Genomic DNA, 20,286 nt, shown 5'->3' on the forward strand with positions numbered 1-20,286 from the left:
GGATTATAAAACCCTGCCTCAGCATTAGCAGAGACTTTGATGTTTAAGGATTTATTTACAATTTACAATCCCAGCCCTCATCATGTGTACTTTAAAAATCAGGGCAGAAAAATAATACACTTTACAATGGGTGCACTGGCTGAAAAGGGCTTTGTACCTCAAGAATTTGATTGTTGCTTTGGGAGGACTTTATCCATATACTGCATACCTGGCCAAGCTACTCAGGAGTCTGGATATCACGTGCAGTGAAACTCCCTCTCTCTCGGTGACAATGTTTGTGATACCTGGCTTAATTGCAATACAGCACTAAGTAACTGCGTTCTTTTCCCATGTGTACCAGCGAGAAACAGAAGTAACTCCCCTGAAGTCAATGAACTTCCACCACCCTGACAGCAGAATCAGGCTTTTATTGTTGTCCATGCTTATCTGGGTGGGTGGAGCAAACTAAAAGTAGAAAGTCAAACAACCTGCTGCCCTGTCTTAGTTTCTCTAGGGAAAAGGAGGCTTCAGAAAAACTGCACTTCTGCTCCACAGTCTGCTAGGTTTTCCTATGGTAATTGAGAAACAGCAATATTCCTCAGAGGGCCAGCTTGTCCCGTCTCACCTCATTAACTTCTACAGACTGACCTCCAAAATTCCCTGGAGCTAAAGTAAAGGCCTCTTTTTCCTAGGCATTGTGACTGATTGTGATCCCCAGTGGATTGTGGGGACAGGTCTCTTGTGCTTGCGGCACACCACCGTGCTCTTTAATCTGAACTCAGAAGCATGTCACCAAGTCTTGAGTTCACAAAGCCTTCTTTGCTGGCCTAACTTTCATCTGAGCTGCAAAACTGTAATTATCACCACTCGTCCAAACTAAAGACCCTACCACGCTTCTTGCAGGAACTGGGAGCACTGGTCAGCAACCCAGCCATCTTTCAACATGGACCAGCTAAAAAATTCTTGGTGCTTGGCTTGAATAAGTCATCTTTTACCCCAAAGTTTATCCCTCTCCCCCATGCATGTGATCCAAAAGCACAGCACGTTTCATAAATAAAGGCATGACCTCACGCCACCTCTCAACACTGGCAAATTCTTTTCTTTTATCATCTTTGCTTCCTGCTTTACGCCAGGGGACATAGTTCAGCTGGTACTGTTCTATAACCACTGTGAAGTACCCTGAGTAGCTGTATTTCTGTGAGTGGAGAGGTGTTTTCTGCAGGAAGCTGCAAAGTCTATATGCAATCACTTTACATAGTCACATCATTGAACATTAAATAAAGAGAGGGAAGGAACCAACTGAAAGAAGTGCTCTAGAGAATGCAATAATTTCACAAAGTAACAGCAGACCATACACTGCAGAGATCCCTAAAGATCTAGTCCCTTGACATTAATATTAAGCTAGGAAGGGCCATTCTAAGAGTGAGGATCAGACTGAAGAACATTCCAGATTTGCATCTCAGGAGCAGGGGAGGGAGGGAAACAGCAGCTGCAAGAGAAGTACTTGCATTTCCACTGAACAATAAAAGGTCTTTCAGGTGAAAGCCAGAAGTCTAGTCTCCGTGGCCTACGCAAAATTCACCCCATTAGACCCAAATACAGTAGACTTCCGATAATCCGGAACCTATGGGACCTAGGTGGTGCCAGATTATCAGATATGCCGGAGTATCAGGAGGTACTAAAACTGGTTATGTATATACAGTATACAGGAAGTCCCCGAGTTACGCGGATCCGACTTATGTCGGATCCGCAGTTACGAACGGGGCCCGTCTCCCTGGTCGCCAGCAGACTGGGGAGAGGAAGCAAAGCGGCGGAGCACGCGGGCAGCGGACAGCCCAGACGCAGACCAGGGAGAGGGGGAGCAAAGCGGAGCAAAGCTGCGGAGCCCGAGGGCAGCAGGACAGCCACGGCACGTCTGGGCTGTCCCGCTGCCCCCCGTGCTCCACGGCTTTGCTCCGGACGCCTGTGGTACAGCAGCTGGGGCGCTGCCGGTTGGTCCCGTAGCGCCGCTCTGGGCGCTACGGGACCAACCCGGCAGCACCCCAGCTGCTCTGCCCCAGGCATCCTGATTCAGCCGCTGCTGGTCAGTTTCAGCAGTGGCTGAATCAGGACGCCTGGGGCAGAGCAGCTGGGGTGCTGCTGGGTTGGTCCAGTAGCGCTGAGGAGCGGCGGCGCTACTGGACCAACCCAGCAGCACCCCAGCTGCTCTGCCCCAGGCTTCCTGGAATCAGCCGCTGATCAGTTTCAGCAGCAGCTGACTTGGGGAAGCTTGGGGTTCTTAAGTTGAATCTGGACGCCAGTTCCGACTTACATACAGATTCAATTTAAGAACAAACCTACAGTCCCTATCTTGTACGTAACCCGGGGACTGCCTGTATAATATATACTGTATATAAAGTGGTGTTAACCTTTTTTATTGTACATACTGTATACAGTATACTGTAATGTTTTAGTTTTTTAAGCCTTTTTTACCACTAGGCTCTTGCCATTTTGATGCCGGACTATCAGGAGTGCCGGACTATTGGATGCTGGACTATTGGAGTTTTACTGTACACAGTGAATGGCCATTGCTATTCAGGACAGGCAAGAGGTCCCAGCACACCTCCCCCAGGTGTATTATTAGTCATTTCGCTCCTTTCTTCTCCACCCATGGGAGAGCTAATCCTCATATTGCTGTTGCTATTACACCAGTCGCAATAGGAAAGTGCTCCGCTGTCGTCTCCTCAACAACATCAGACACAACTACCATGCTGGCTGGTTTATGGCCTGTTTGCTCTTCAGGGAGAGCCAGGCCTGGCTGGAAACAAAACAACCCAGAGTCCACAGCAAGTGTGATAAAACAATCCCTGTGCATCTCCTCTGTTCCTAATCCTGTGCAGGGCTACAGCGAAAGGTCTCCATCAATTGGTGGGAGAAAGAGGATACACAGGGCAGGGAAGCAGGACCACGTGGCAAGAGCTTCAGGTGGCAGGGGAAGAAGAGGGCACGCCTCTCACTCTAGGAAGGGGGGCAAAATAATAAGCAGTTAGATTATCTCTGGGAGGCACGGAGAGGGCCATTTAGACAGTGTGTTGCCGTTAGTGTGCCCAGAAAATCTGCTGCCTGTTACTGAAAAGGATTGAAGTGGGGGCTGGGTTACAACAGAGAAAGGCTTAAAAGTAACAGCGAAATGAACTAGAGACAAATGTCAGAGATGAGATGGAAGACGCTTCACTCAGCAAGCCAGTGACAGACCAACAGCCAAAAGCTGCAGCCAGCAGCCCTGGGAGCAAAGGCAGGTGAGATCCACTTCATGGAATTTCCTGGGCCTGAGGTCCCCGGTTCTGAAGCGCAGAAGGAAAGCGCAGCAGATTGAACCTCACCTTAGCGGCTCAGAGCAGAGTGTTGCTTCTAAACCCGGACAATGGCACGGACTCTCCCTCACGGAGCGTCACGCTCTGTAAAGAATCGCAAAGCACTTCTCAAACAAGGCATCCTAAAATCCACGTGAGATGGCGAACCGTCACTGCTCCCCATTTAGCCAGGAAACGGAGGGGTAGCAAGGGCGAGACACATGTCTAAGATCACACAGCAGTCTCAGTGTTCCCTGTACACTGTGCGGCCACTCAGGAGATTCAAATGCCACTCAACTGATTAGCTGCATATCCACAGCTAGTTTTTTTGGTTGGGTTTATTCTGGTGGTGCACATTCACACATGCCTCTGAGCACATAAATATTTATTCCGCACGGATAGAAACGGTTAGAGGGAACACTGCTCCTGATCCCACAGTAACCACTACACAGAGCTCTCCCTACGCTGTCCTGTATATTGTACTTTGTCTGGGGAAGGGTTTTCTAAAGTGTGCTCCGTGGAGCCCTGGGGGTCTGCACAACGGGTCCAGGGCCACACAAGAAGAAATTAATAAGAGCTGTAAGGGAGTGATTTTGTTTAGAAAAACTGAGAAGACTGTTTTTACAAACAACCAATTTCAATTGAGAATTATTGTGGAACTATTCAATAAGCTTAGGGGAAGGGGATACAACACTACGTGTAGCTGGGCAAAGATACTTCTCGTGGGCTGGATGCAGTCCGCCAAGCCACCAGATCCGCCCGCGGACCCCCTGCCGGGACCCTCAGGCGAATGATTTAAGCGCAGGGCTGCTCCGTGCACCTTTCTGCTCTGGAAGGAGGGGGAAGCTTCATGTGATCGCCCCACCCCCAGCCCAATCCCCAACTCCTGCTGGCTGGAAACAACTGACCAGTAGGCACGGACCCCAGCCAATCTCTCAGCTCCTGATGGCAAGAAACAGCCAGCCAATAGGAGCTGAGAGATTGGCCTGGGGAGGGGGCAGCAAAGCCTCTCCCCCTTCCATGGAGGGAGCAGCCTGCAGTTTTAAGTGATCTTGGGCTGCAGCAGGCTGGGAGCCCAGCATGTCTCGGGGGTGCTGCAGGGCTGCTGGATGGGAGATGCTTAGGTAAACACCTCCCAGCCAAAGCCTGCCTCTGGCACCCCTGCAACTCCTGCAAAATAACTCCGTCCCCCGGATCACCATCCAAACCCTCTACACCCCCCTGCCCCAAGTCACAGCTCTTTCCCAGACTCTGTTCCCCTCCTCTTACACTCCTTCCCCAGGCCAGAATCCTCCCCTGCACCCATGCCTCCTCCCTGACCCTACAGCCAATCCCCTGATCCACGTCACAATCCCCTCCTTCACCCAACATGCCTGATTCAATGGTCTGGCCTAGCTCTTCACAATACAAGGATTAAAGAAGATATTTATTTCCTGCCTTATTCGGACCAAAGCCCACTGCAATACAGTACTATTCACGCTGCATTTCGTTCAACATTTTGCAATAAGAACATAAGAATGGCTGTACTGGGTCAGACCAAAGGTCCGTCTAGCCCAGTATCCTGTCTACTGACAGTGGCCAGCACCATGATCAAGCAATTTGTCTCCTGCCATCCCTCTCCAGCCTCTGACAACAGAGGCCAAGGACACCATTTTATCCCCTGGCTAATAGCCTTTTATGGACCTAACCTCCATGAATTTATCTAGCTTCTCTTTAAACTCTATTATAGTCCTAGCCTTCACAGCCTCCTGCAGCAAGGAGTTCCACAGGTTGACTACACGCTGTGTGAAGAAGAACTTTCTTTTATTAGTTTTAAACCTGCTACCCATTAACTTCATTTGGTGTCCTCTAGTTCTTCTATTATGGGAACGAATAAATAAATAAATAGCAATACACTGCTGCCTATTACCACACATACCCTCCATGGGTAAGTGGTTAAAAAAAAGAAACTTTGGCTTCAGACAATTGGACCTTGGCTCGAACAAACGATCAAAATGTCAGGACAGGAAAAGAAGGACAATTACAGCCTTTTGTGTCTGAAAAAATTGGAAAGTGAGCTGTTAAAGAGGAAACCTCTCTCATCCATCAGATTAGCAGCAGGTAACCAGAAACGCAGGTAAGATGAAAGTTATTTCTCTTTTGGATTTACTTGCACTGGAAATAAAGATGCTCCTGACACGCAGTGTGGGGTGTGCAAAGTACTTTCCAATAAGTCTCCCATACCTGCTGAACTAGGAAGGCATTTAGAAACAATTTTGAACACAAAGAAAAGGCACAAGCTTTTTACACGTGAAAGCTTGATGCACTTTCAAATAATAAACTCTCAGTGATGAAAATCGCTTAAATCAGACCATGAAAACACAACAAAAGCATCCTACCAAATGAGCTACCATCCCACACTTGCTAGAGAAGCACATACAATTTCAGGAAAAAAAAACCCACCAAGCCGTGTGTAAAAGATCATGTGATATATATGCTTGAGGAGCAATCTAGTAAGAGTGGAATCAGTGGTGTTCTCAAACCATACCGTTGCATGTTACATTCAAGATCTTGCTGCTGAAATAAAGAATGAGCTAGTAAGAGCTCCCCACATTTTCAGGACCCGATAGAAGCTTTGTGCCAAAAAAGTTTGGGAAACTCTGGTCTGGGCTATAGTCTGAAATGGTGTCAATTTAAAACAACATTGTTAATAACCTGGGACATATAGCAAGGCATCTGTAACTTAAGAAACTAGGTCCCCGACTGGACAGACCCTTTACAGAAGTATTCTGATTCTACAGGGACCTAATATGAGGTCTAATCCTGGGCTGTATTTGCGGGACTCAATTCAGAGTTCTTTTCTCCACCCCCCAGTTTGCTTATTGTATGCTGTGCTTCAGGAAGAGTCACTGTATTTCTCTGCTAGTGGAAATACAAAAATAATCGATGAATTTAAAATCCTACCCATGAACTGATTGAGGGTCTACAAACGTCCTACCAGAGGAGTAAAGGGACATGTGGACTTCACAATGAGCAACGCTGGAACCTGCTAACTGACAGGGGTGCCAAGGGCAGAACCCCTGGTGGAGCTCAGCGCAGCTCCCCCAAGTGAGCAAAAGCCACCACCAACACAAGGGCATTCATAGGAACGAGCTTGGTAGACAAATACTTTCGCTGGGGAGAATGCAGACTGCACGAAGGACCTGGCTATCTACTAACCAGACTCTAGATGTGGCATTTCTGTGCCCTCGTGCTGCTGAGCAAGATCACGCCATTCACAGAGCAAACATCTGTCAGACTTCCACATCCTGCTAAGATGGAAATATAAACACAGGCTACAGTTCTGGTGTGATCAGCTGCTAAAAAGAGAGTGCGGCTATTTGAAAAACGGAACTGGCCAAGGTTACAACGAGACCTCTCCATTCCGCAGAAGTCCCTAACATAACTGATTCCCCTTGATTAGGTGCAGGGAGCACCATGGGGTTATTTTTCAACAGCAGACAGAAATAAATAAAATCCATTAGAAAATATATCTTCATTCTCCACACAATCATAGATAAAAGGCTGTAAAATTCATCACCATGTGAAGGCCTTTTTTCTTCTACTCAGATTACAGGAAATAATTACATGTGTTGCATATATGATTCAGTTCTGTGGAGATCTTGAAGCCTATTTTCACTGCTTCCGTTTAAAGGAATATTTCCAACACCTCCATGAACAACACACTGGCCCTCTGCCTCTCCCCTGCCAATTCTACAAGACGAAGGCATCTATTTGGACCCCTCCTGAGGGTCATAACGACAGTCTTGACTTCTACATCGATTGCTTCCGCAAACATGCACAGGCTGACATCATCAGCAAACAGCATGTAACATATAACCTCAGCCATGCAGAACACAATGCTGTACACAGCCTCAAAAACCATTCTAACATCATAATCAAAGAGGATGACAAAGGGGGCGCTGTAGTCATTATGAACAGAACAGATTAAGAACAGGAGGTGACCAGACAACTTTCTTCAGGCTTCCCTCCTCTGATCCCACTAAAGAATATAAAAAAAAACCCTAAACCATCTGCTCAGAAAACTTCCGGCTACAACTCAGGACCGAATCTACACAAACACACCCCTAAATCTCTGACCAGTAGTCTTCTATCTGGAAATCCCAGATGACTATCATCTAAGGCATTGGCATACTTAGGGTTATATCTGGCTATATTGACTCTCTCCTCAAATCCTATGCTACCAGCACTCCTAGCTATCTTCCAGACACCAACAACTTCCCAAGGAAACTACATGACTTCAGTAATTTACCTTAAAACACCATTTTGGCCACCATGGATGTAGAAGCTCTTTACACCGACATTCCACACCATGATGGATTACTGGCTGTCAGGAACACCATCCCTGATAACACCACTGCATGCCTGATTACAGAGCTCTGCGACTTTGTCTTCACCCAGGACTATTTTCAGTTTGGGGACAATTTATATCCTCAAGTCAGCAGCACAGCCATGGCCACCCATATAGCCGCACAATGTATCAACATCTTTATGGCTGACCTTGAACGCTTCCTCAGCTCTCTCCCCCAGCACCATTACTCTACTTATGCTACATTGACGACATTTCCATCATATGGACCCATGGGAAGGAGACCCTAGAAGAATTCCAACAACTGGGATGTTGGGATTTCAACAACTTACACCCCACCATCAACCTCAGCCTGGATCAGTCCACACAAGAGATCCATTTCTATGACACTACAGTACAACTACATGATGGCCACATTTCCACCACCTTATACCAGAAACATACCGACCATGACCTTTGCCTACATGCCTCTAGCTTCCATCCCAGACACATTTCTCAATCTATTGTTTACAGCCAGACCCTAAGATACAACCGGATTTGCTCCAATCCCACAGACAGAGACAAACACCTACGGGATCTATATCAAGCATTCTTAAAACTGAAATATCCACCCGGAGAAGTGAAAGAAACAGATTGACAGAGCCAGACAAGTATCCAGACATCAGCTTCTTCAAGATGAGCCTGACAAAGACAACAGGATAGCATTTATCATCACCTACAGCCCCCAACTTGAATCCCTCCAGCATATTATCAACAACCTACAACCGATCTGGGAAAATCACCCCTCGCTTGCACTGGCCTTGGGAGACAGGCCAATCCTTGTCTACAGACAACCCTCAACCTCAAACAAATTCTTTCCAATAATCATGCAACATACCACCATCATACTCACCCAGGAACCCACCTCTCCAATCAACCCTGCTGCCAATTCTGTCTATACAAGCAACATCATCACAGGAACTAACCACATAAACTTCCACATCAGAGGCTCATACAACTGTACATCAACCAATGTGCTCTGCACCATCAAGTGCCAGCAATGCCCCACAAAGTGGACAGTCTCTGGGTACGTCTAGACTACATGCCTCTGTCGCCAGAGGCATGTAGATTAGGCTACCAGACATAGGAAAATGAAGCGGCAATTTAAATAATCGCCGCTTCATTTAAATTTACATGGCTGCTGCGCTGAGCCGACAAACAGCTGATCAGCAGTTTGTCGGCTCAGAGCGATAGTCTGGACACGCGGGTGTCGACATCAAAGGTATTTGTCGACCACCCAGGTAAACCTCATCCCAGGAGGCCTACCTGGGTGGTCGACAAATACCTTTGATGTCAACACCCGCGCGTCCAGACTATCGCGCTGAGCCGACAAACAGCTGATCAGCTGTTTGTCGGCTCAGCGCGGCAGCTATGTAAATTTAAATGAAGCGGCGATTATTTAAATCGCCGCTTCATTTTCCTATGTCTGGTAGCCTAATCTACATGCCTCTGGCGACAGAGGCATGTAGTCTAGATGTACCCTCTATGACAAAGGATTAATAGACACAAATCAGATATTTGAAAAGGAAACACGCAGAAACCTGTTCAGGAACATTTTAATTTGCCTGCAAAACTTAATTTCCTTTACGAGTTTGATACCTAGAATAGAGGCTTAAACAAAGCCCTTAACTGGATCACCTACTATATTTCACAACCTAATGACATAAAAAGCCAAACACCAGGTACTTAAGAGTACTTAGAACTCTCTATCAGCTTCATTTAACATGGACACAGACTATTCTCCCTTTTTTCACCTTTCCTTTCTCTCTCCATCCCCTCTTTCTCTGCTATTTATTTGGAACCTGGATCCCTTAAGCCCCATTCATCTGAAGAAGTAGCCTGTCCCCTCGAAAGCTCATGATACCATCTGCATTTTTTGTTAGCCTCTAAGACACTGCAGGACTATTTTTTTAACGGTTTTTTTCAATTACAGACTAACACAGTTGCCCCTCTGAAAGTGTTGCATAGTTCACCTCAGAATGCAAATTGTTGAATGACAGTTGTTTATGAAAATTAACAAATCATTATTAAAATGCCCACACTCACGGAGCAGTCATTCAGAAAGGTGTTGCACGCCAGCTATAGGAGTCTACTATTAGAATTCTAGACTACGGATGTCAAGAGGCGGGTAATCCACTAATCCTACAGTCAGTAAAATATTTATCAACTACACGATTAGTTGAGAAGGGAAAGCTTCCTCGGTCCCAGCTCACGCCAGGTACAGGAGTGATCCTTGCCGCAGCTCTGTAGTTTAAATGTATAAAAAAAGCAGGGTGTGCAGGCAGCTCCTGCTACATTTGAACTGCAGAGGTGCAGCAGGGGTAGGTCCTGGTCCCAGTGCGAGCCAGGACTGGCCCGGGTTTGCTCAGTCCTGGTTCATGCCAGGTCCAGCAGTCCTTGTCCGCAAAGGGTCCCAGCAGGGAGTTGAGAACCCCTGGACAGGGGCTGCTATTGGAGCAGCCACTGCCTGTGGCGAACTTGGGCCCGCTGAGGGCAGAGACTGCTTTGTGTCAGCTTCCCCTAACCACCCCACGGTGCTGCCTGATAGAGACAAGACAGGTGGCACTGATACAGAAGCAGCAAGGGACGGGGGGGAATGAGCAGTCGAGTACTTGACGTGAATATTTGCTAACATACCCTGTTCTAGACACCTCTTGTTTCTGGATATCTAGAATCTTGACTTCACTCCCAAGTGCAAATTTAGTGATCTCACCCTAGTCTCCATACACATCACAGAACTAACACATGATTTAGCATGACTGGCAGCTTCTCCTCAAGACAGGCCAAGGACTGAAACAGCAGGTGTTTGCTGGCTAGCATCAAGATACACAGGAAGCTTGCATAGCACCTGTTTATAGTATGCCTGGTTCAGTCTAGTACTAGCATGAAACAAAGCTCTGAAAAAGATTCACCCACACAAATGTAAAGCTAGGAAGTGTATGAAATCTGGATGCATAAAGGAGCCAAATATTATAGAACAATTGCCGCTTGACACGAGGAATATTAGCAAACATATTCTTTGTAAAAGTATAGCCACTAATTTTTCAGCAGTTACATATTTACACACAGGAGAGCAGGTGGGAGCTGGCGCGCTGCTCCCCTCCCCCATCCTTCCCTGCTGCCTCTGATAGAGAGGCAGCAGTGCAGGAGGAGGGGAGAAGTCAGCTCTGAAGGAGCTGGTACACACAGGTAGCTGGCTTGAAAGTCAGCTTCCCGAGTGTACTGTCTTCCGCCTGCTCTCCCTTCCTCCTCTCCCCCTCCCCCCCGCATTGCTGCCTCTCCATCAGAGGCAGCACTGCAGGGACAGGGGCTCAGCAGGAACAGATGCTACCTTCATGGGAGGCAGCAAGGATGGGGGGGAGGCAGGAGCCTGTACCTATGAGCTGGCTCCCTGTGGTAAAAGCTCCCGTCTGCCCCCCCCCCCATGCTGCTGCCTCTGATACAGAGGTAGCAATGCAGTGGGAGGGGGAAGAGGGAAAGATGTCTCCACAGAAGCTGACATTTGCAGGGAGTCAGCTTAAAAGCCAGCTCCCCACAGAAACAGCAAAGGAGGGGGAGTGTAGTTGTTAGGATTAAGTGATGAGCCCATGCTTATCGGTCGTGTGGACAACATGCTAACATCCCTACTTGACACACTAATTACTATGAAGGCTGAGCAGAACCTGCTGTGACCTAGACTTGCATATCCTGTTCAAACACAGCTTCAGGGAAGGCTGGCGGCTGGAGCAGTGGGTGAAGTACAGATGCAGGGAAGGCTGGCTGAAGCAAAGAGCTACTTTCGGAACATGTAGAGCAGAAGATAGTCTCTATAGACTAGAGCAACAGACAGAACATCGCACAATGCCTCTTACATCTGGTGGGCTTTTTCTAAATGAAGAAAACTGACAGAATCCTCTCTTAGGCTCAAATACTTCTAAGTGTAAGAAAAATGCCCTACATCTTGTCTGCCGAATGGCTGATAGTAAAAATGAACGGAACAAGAAATACATAGTGGTGTGTATAGGGAAACCGTTTTTCCTCCTTGCTATTTAGTAGAGAGTAGTCACTACCTACCACGGTAAGACAGTTGTAAATAGTCATATGAGGTGGGCATCTACCAAACCTGCTGGGGAAAGCAGGGATGATCAGGTACATTTTACCTCTGCCTGCAATTCTCAGGAACAAATCATTAGCTGCTAATTGGGAGTTGGTTTGGGGATCTGAGATGCCAGTAGGACCTTTAGTTAACATGGGGTTCTCCCAGACTGCTGGATAAGTTAAATACATTCTTTAAAATGAAACCTCTGCCTTTCAGGAAGACCAGTCTAGCAGGCAGAATCTACCTGTGAGAGCAAGCTTTATCCACCTGTCTTGTTTCCTCTCCATTGTTCCTTTCTGCAAAATTGCTACTGCCGGGAGATTCCCCAGCCAACTAAAGCGCATCAGTAAACAAGAGCAAAAGACAGATGGCTGCAGCTCAGTTTGAACTAGCACTGGATCAGACCTCCCTCTGCTTCTCATTTACATCCCATAAGCACACACAAGACCTAGCAAGAGCACTGAAATCATGGAACAGACAGTGCGTGTATATATATAATCTGATAAGGAAGGGGTTGCTGCAAGGACAGGGTGGTAAGGTTGGGAATTTTCAAGTAGCTTTAATTTACAGTAAACAGACATTTATACTGAACAGCCTTTCACTAACACAACAATGGGACTCCAATTTCATGGGGTTGAAACCATATCTGCGAAACCTTCCAGCCAAATGCTCACCCAAATACAAGCCTTCCACAAACAGCAGGGAAATCTCCTGCCATTTAAATCCCTCACTCTGAGAACTAGTGCAACTTGAGAGAATGAAAACATCACTGGATGGGCTTCCTTCTTTGAACCTTTTCAGAGCTTTGAATCCACCAGACTATTGGAATTCAATCCTGTTTGAAGATGTCTGAGCAAATCCTTTATTAAAATATTGACTTAAAAAGAGAGAGGCACAGATTAAGATTACATTCAAACTCAAGAGAAGGATTGGACTCTGCTAACCCTATCACAATGATTTCATCACTCCTGAAAACACGTATTTTTCCCCATTTATACATTGCAAGGCTAAATGAGTTAAGACATTCCTTGCTACTTCAATGCACAATACCAGTGGGGTTCAAATGCCTTCATAAAATCCAGCATGCCCTTTTCAATTGAGCAATAATTAGCTGTTCATTTCCCCTCATCCAGACCCAACACTGAACATGCTCAGTGTATTTTTTTTTAAATCAAATATAGTCAGGTACAGCTCTGAATACACGTCAGTGTGGGAATTGTTTCAGACTCCATTCTCAAAACAATCCATTTCTGCTATGGGTCTGACAATGCTAAACTAACCCAACTAAGATATCCTCTCAGGCTTCCTAACATCCCTTGCACCTCACTCGCCTAAAAACACTAAAAGACACAGGGGCAGGGCTAGACTCTCATTCCCTTAGATCAGTAATAATGAAAAGATGATACAGAAGAGGAAATGATGTTGGAGTTCCCCAAATGCTAATGGCCAGGAAAACAAAAATAAGGGTGCAGCATCTCTATTGGTAAATCCCTGGGATCTAATTACAGCACTGCTGAAACTCAGCTTCCTATAGGAGGCAGGAAAGGAAATTTTGGCCAAGGACACTAGGACAAACTCCGCTCCTTATAAAAAGGGGTCAGAGGAGCTTCACTAAGGGCCTTGATTTATATAACAGATGAAAACACAAAAAAATAAATTGCATGCGGCCCAATTTATTACTTCCAGAAAAACGCAGAGCTGTCAGCCTCCCTGGGAACCAAAGTGCCCCATGCTTGAGCTTTAACCTACAAGGCCATCCCCAGATCAGGCCAGATTATAGCCAGTGTCCTCGTTTTAGACACCTGTTGCCCTTTTGAGGTTGACCCAAAGAACCCTTCCTTCCCCACATGTTGGTGAATTAACCAAATCCCTGTTTAAACAATATGTACACACCTGCATCTCCATGGAAACAGCTGTCCTGAGGACCTCTCCCGGATGGCATATCTCCATCATTTGGCCAGATCTGCCCTGTTTTCCGTACTCCCACAATAGTGGCTTCAGACACGATAACCGGCTGCTGCCTATGCCGCTTTTGAGACTGAGGTGTTGGTGGGCTGCTGCTGTCGAAGGATTGTTGAGAGTTTTGGGATGGAGAACGGCTTTTCTCCCGATAAATGCGGTAAGTAGTAGGGCTGGGGGACACATGGCTGGACTGCCCTGAAGAGAAATCTTCCTCACTGGACGTGAGGTTCTCATTAGAACTGCAGTCGGGAGTATACCCTCCTCCGATGTCCTCAAAACTCCCGGGTGAATAAGACCTTCGGGGCCAGGTAAGATGCTTTTCTTGATCAGTAGCACTCTGATTCTGCAGTACTGGCCCTTTGCTTTCTCCTTCTCCCATCATCCCACCCACATAGATGCTCTGATAGGGCTGAAAGTCCACTGGTTGCCACGCTGGTCGATTGCTTCCATTGACATTTATGAGGCTGTCTTTCAGAAACCTGGGGTTCAATTCAGCATCCTCATATTCTCCATCGCAGCCAAAGCTGCTCTCAGAAGACCTCCCCCGGTAGGCCGGCCTCTGCAACTCATTAAAGCTGGGTACCACATTAGAAGACAGAGAGTGCAAAGATTTTTTGCGTTCCATCTGCATGGCTTGGCTTCCAAGGGAGCTTATTTTATGAGAAACATCCTTATCGTTGACTTTCACTAAACCTTTCTCATGATGGTACTCCATGTTCACATAGAAGGGCTTCTCGGAAGCTTCCTTGCTATCTGCAGAGGAATGGGAATTAACCTTTTTAATCCTCTCAAAGTTGGACCTTAGTGCTGCCACATTACTGGTGTTCCCTTTGTCCTTAGCAAGAGGCTCAAAGGGTCCCTCTTTCTCTGTGGAGCCCACCAGCCTGCGGGCGGAAGAGGGCCTATATTTGGAAGGGGATCCGTCCATATCACAGCGATTCTCCATGTCTTCCGCCACTCTCTTCAGTTTCTCCTCACTGTAATATTTACATCTCTCTTGCTCGGCTTCCCCATGGTGTAGGCTCTCCACGGGCAACAGATCTGACCCATCACTCTGAGTGGACAGCTTCCTCAAAGATGACGCCCTTGGCTTGAACTTCTCCTCTCCATGGGGGGGTTTGTTTCTTTCTGTATCCCCTTGCTCCGCGTTTTGGTGGGGGTGTGGGTCTTGGCTGTGCGGCTCTGCATCCCCTTCGGGCAGCTGAGAAACCCGCTTGAAACCCCACCTTTGCCGGTCATAGCTCTTCTTCTCCTTTGCCAGGAGGGTCTGCAGGTAAATCATGCGGAACCTCTCCTTGTTGACCTCCAGCTCTAGCTTGCGGATGGAGGCTTTACACAGCTCCAGCTGCTGCTCAATATCTCCCACCGATTTCAGCTCCATCTTGGGGGGCTCCGAGTCTGCAAACTGGGCTTTCCAAGCCTCCACAAACCCCACTGGGTCCACCATTTTGCATCCAGGGATAGAGACCGGTGGAGGGGGGTGGAGAGGCTTCACCAGCTGAGTTCACATGGGAGCCACAGACAGGAGAGAAGGGGGGAACCTCACGGAATGGATCGTTCCCACGGGTCACGCGAGGAGGGACAGGAGTAGCTGTATGAAGCCAGCTGGTCCCGGCTCAGCGAGCGTCCACTCTCCTCTCCGTGCCCCGGGCTAAATAACAATGCGCAGCACCTCCAAGGCAGCGTGGACAAAGGAAGGGAGGAGGGGAGGCAGGTCTCACCTCCCGCGCTCTGCAGCCCCGGGGGGTGCAGCCGCGCTCAGGGGCCGGCAGATGCGGGGCAGCGCACAGAGCCGCCGCGCGCTCCTGGCTGCGGGCTGCCAGTGGCTGGGCTATTGTGCTGCCCCGCACGCGCTCCCGGGCCCCCGCTGTGCACGGGCGGGCCGGGCTGCGGCTGGTCCCTCGCCAGCCCGCTCGCTACCCCATGGCTCCGGGCAGCCCGCAGCCCGCTGCTGCTCCCCACTGCCCATCTGCCCGGCCGCTGGGACTCGCACTGGCTCCGCCGTAGCAGGAAGGGGAGGGGACGCTGCGACTGACAACCCAAGCCGGCCTCTTAAAGGGGAAGCGCGGTTTGACTTGAGGGGGGGGAGGAGAGAATTGGGGGGCTCCTCTCTACCCGGGTCAGGCTCTGCAGGGAGGAGGCTGAGGCAGGAGCACCCTGGCTAACACCCAGCGCTTCCCCTCGGGAGCTTGGCTGCATCTGACCCCGCACAAATATGCATCTGCTCACAGCTGTGTGCTCACCGCTGCAACGCCCGCCTAGCCCCACACACCTCTGTTCTGGGGCGCGCACACACTCCCGTGCTCGGACCCCAAGACTCAGACATACCGCACCGTCTAGACCTGTAAAACACCTTCATAGGAACGTGCTGACATGCCAACAGCCCTGACACATTCAACCTGGGATTTGTACAGGAATAAGAGCGCCCCACACGCCCCTATATGGCAAAGCTGGACTCTAGTGATAGAACTGCCAACTAGCGTTCAGACACTAGGATGATCTTCATTGATTAGCGGAATCCTATTGCTAGACTCATGTTTCAGTTCTGCAAACTTACAAAAGCTAGAGCTCCCGGGATGCCAAACCCTCAGCTCCGGAAGAAGGATCTAGGGACAGGATTTTATTCCTAGTTCTGTAACTGATTCATACGGATTCATTGGACAAGTCCCTTATCTTCTGGGCAATACAATATTTAAACCACCTGTAATAAAATATTTACCTGCATCACACATAAGTATTTTATTTTATCCAGCATCTTATAGAGTTCATCACTACTTGACCATCTTACAAAATATACATAAACCCAATTGGACAGTCCTTCTCTCCCCTTTTTAGGATTAAGAGGGTTTTTTAAAATGTATATAATGCTAGAGTTCATTCATTAATGTACAATGCAAGGCTTATTGCAGGACTGCTTTATAGCTCTGTGTGTGTAAATAGTTGAAAGATAAAGTAGTAGTCGTAGTTGGCATCATTACTTTAAAGTGGGTCCACTGGTTTGAAGAACCAACACAACTTATAACTTCCAGGAGTAGCTCTTTACATCAGCTTTTAAACAAAGCTCCATAAAGTATCTGAATTAATTCATTCTATTAGATTATTTCAGTTCATTAATATTTGTAATTTCTTTGAGACCCTGTGATGACAAGCACTGCAGTCCACAGAGCTATCCTTCATGGGTTGCACAATAGCCCTTAAAACTCACTTTACATGCATTTAAAACACATTCTGCAAAAGGCTAATCATGACTTCTGTTTTGCACTGTTCTTTCTTCTGCTGTTTAATACGTAGGATTTACTTTTTCCCTTCCTTCATAAAAATGCCCACTTCAACTGGAACCCATATAGGACATATAGGACATAGTGTGATCAGATATTACGGATTAATTGACATAAACGTTATAGATTTTTTCAAAGGTTATGTAAACAGTAGTTTTTATAAATTCATTGTCATAAAATTATAAATTACTAATCCTTAATTTAAAGACTAACAGTTTTATTTGGGCATACATTTTTGTGGCAAAAACCCATTTTGTCAGATGCATGGAGTAGAAAATTCCATCCTTTTTCTAATCCATGCATCTGACAAAATGGGGTTTTGTCCATGAAAGCTTCTGCTCAAATAAATCAGTCTTTAAGGTGCCAGAGGACTCCTGGTTGTCTTTGAAGATATAATCTAACATGGCTACTCCTCTGAGAATTGTAACCATTAATTTATTTTTGTTTAAATATATAGTCTGGATCTAACTTGTCATTTGAATTCACACACATTTAAAATTACTCAAGTCTCAGTTTCCCTTCCTCTTTATTTCCCAAAGATGTTGTGTAATAGTGCATGGGAAACAAGCAGGTTGAGTTTCTGTGCTCTTTCCCCACTGCTACTTATCCGACAGTGAGACAGTGCATGAATTCTAAAGAGTATCCAAGCCAGAGACTGTATTTCTATATGACACATTCAGTTCTAATTAGGACTGAAATTAACCAACCAGACCTATACTTATTGAGGTCTCTGCGGGCACATCTACACAGCAGCATTACTTCGAAATAACAAAGTGTGCGTCTACCCAGCAAGCCCGTTATTTCAAAATAATTTTGAAATAATAGGCTTCTTACTCCAACTTCTATAACCTTCATTTCATGGGGAGTAAGGGAAGTTGAAGAAAAAGTGTTCTTTCTTCAACTTCCTGCAGAGTAGACAGCACCTAAAGCCGAGTTGAGCTACTTAGATTTTAGCTACACAATTAAGGTAGCTGAAATTGCATACCTTAATTCGACGTTAATCCACAGTGTAGACATATCCTGAGTCTGCATTGGATAAGCATGAGAAGTAGCTACTGGATTTCTGCATGGCCCATGAGCACTTTAGAATGGTACTGTTTTGAGTAAATAATGGCACATAAAACTTTGTTAAGACAAAGTTAAAGCAAAGTTACCATGGCAGGCATACTAGCAGTTGTCTGAGTGCACATTACATTTTAAGTACAAAAATGTTATGGATTTTGTGACTAAAGACTACGAGTTAAAGCAGTCAGCATGTCCCCTCTAGGGGCACAGAAAAGAAATTACAACATGACTTCTCTATTTCAGGCAAGAAGATACATACAACTGATCTTGGGGCTCCCTCTTGTGGACAAAAAACATTTAAGTTCCCTAACAAAATACTCCAGTCATCTGAAGAAGTGGGTTGTGTCCACAAAAGCTCATGATCCCATCTACATGTTTGGTTAGTCTTTAAGGTGCTACTAAACTATTTGTTGTTTATTAAGTTTCTCCAGTTACAGACTAACTTGGCTACCTCTCTGAAGCTGGTGCCCATATAGTCGCTTCACTAGCTCCTCACCAAGGGGGCCTGATCCAGCAATATACAATCAATGGGTGTTTCATGTAAGTGAGATTGGTTGGGACCTTAACAGCAGTGTCCTTTTCAAAGAGTTTTTTTTTTTTTTAAATGCAGGCTATAATTTGCCTGTGATTGATGAAAATACTTTCTAACAGTGCATGGAGGGAGAACTCTCTCTTAGGATCCTCTAAATGAAAATGTCTGTATCCCCTGGAATGGGTTCTGGTTGCGGGTCAAAGGCTTAAAAGAGACAGAAGGGGAAAAACAGATTTATTCACCTATATCAAATGAACTCTGTATGTAGCTCAGGGAGAACAGCCTTTACTGGATTGTGGTGCACATCTGAAATGGACTCTGATCACAACTCACTAGGGAATGAGCAGGGTGACTAAATATTATTTTCCCTTCCTTGCTCATCTAATTCCTCATGACTTCTGTTCTGCCCAGGTTGTTTTTATACTCATCTTTCCCTTACCTTTCCCATATCTGGCTTGGGAGTAGTTGGGCAGGCAATGATGGATAGTACAATAGAGTCCAGCAGATCCGTATCAGTTATAAGTAGTATAGCATAGAAAGGGTATACAGGGCTTTCCACAAGGAAAACTGCATTCAACTCAGTCCCTCAAATAGCTTACACTAAAATGGCACAAATTAGCAGAAAACTGACACAGCAGCAGCACCTTCATCATGCGACCAAGAGAGCCAAGTGGCACTCAAAGATTAAAAGTCTCTTCCTTAATTGCCTGCCCCACAAAGGAGAAAGACACGGAGAAGGACTAAAATGTGGTTGTCACTTTGAAATAGGTTCTATGCTTATTCCCAAACCTGCAGAGACAGGGAGTGCCAGGACAGCACTCTCAGCTCACAGTGGGAGGGAGTGCCCCCAATAACTGCTTCTGATGAACAATAGCAGGAGGAAAGATTAACATAGCAAGGGCCCTGAGATGCAGGGAAGTAAGAACTGAAGGGTTAGGGTTAGGATAGGTTTCTGAGAGAGGCCTTAAGATCCCTCCTGTTTGTAAGAATAAAGAAAAATGTAGGAGAAAACTGAGAAGATATAGGATGAAGAAGGTAAAAAGAAAAAGAGCTGGAGAAAATAAGCAGTGCTGATGCAGTGCACCTGTAGAACAGCAGGCTTCAGATGCTGTGAAATAACAGTAGAGATGTAAATCACATGATCTCCTGGCAATAGGAAAATTGGTTCAAAACTGATAATAAAACCAGTCACAATTCTAACAGCTCCTGGTGGTAACCTGAAAGCCAAAAACATTATCATTTGCTGAATCCATCTACTGCTTGACTAAAAACCCATGAACACTCATTGTTTAAAATAAAAGACAGTCAGCATATTAACTTCAGTTTTTTGAAATAAAAAGAAGAGTAACATTGGAATTTGTTCTGAGAAAAATTACACCAGCACCTTAGCTTTGTCTTAGGATGACTCCTATCTCATGTCCCTTGCAACAAAATTTCCCATAGGAGACAAGCATTGTTGCCAAATGTACTGTGGGGGATTGACCAGCTAATTCCAAAGTTAATGCATCTAGGCATGCTTCTACAAACAGCCTGCATTCAGAACAGCTACAGTTGTCTTTTTCTCTGGCATTACTCACTACGGGCTTCTTCAAAGCAACTGGGCGTGTTAGAATTAAACACATATACATTAAAATCTAGGCTAGAGACATGAACATCTGTCCAAGAAGTTACAA

General features: G+C 46.3%; 1 protein-coding gene across 1 annotated transcript in view; it reads right to left on the minus strand.

The window, feature by feature from the left end:
* The window catches only part of BCR (BCR activator of RhoGEF and GTPase), a 155,102-nt gene extending 139,359 nt beyond the window's left edge, over positions 1 to 15,743 (minus strand). The window contains exon 1 of the mRNA XM_014574761.2: positions 13,670 to 15,743. Coding sequence (XP_014430247.2) covers positions 13,670 to 15,185 — 1,516 coding nt within the window. The 5' untranslated portion in view covers positions 15,186 to 15,743. The remainder of the gene's footprint in view (positions 1 to 13,669) is intronic.
* Positions 15,744 to 20,286: the final 4,543 nt, after the last annotated feature.

The sequence above is a fragment of the Pelodiscus sinensis genome, chromosome 15 (genome assembly GCF_049634645.1).
Source record: "Pelodiscus sinensis isolate JC-2024 chromosome 15, ASM4963464v1, whole genome shotgun sequence".
In the NCBI taxonomy this organism is placed as follows: domain Eukaryota; kingdom Metazoa; phylum Chordata; order Testudines; family Trionychidae; genus Pelodiscus; species Pelodiscus sinensis.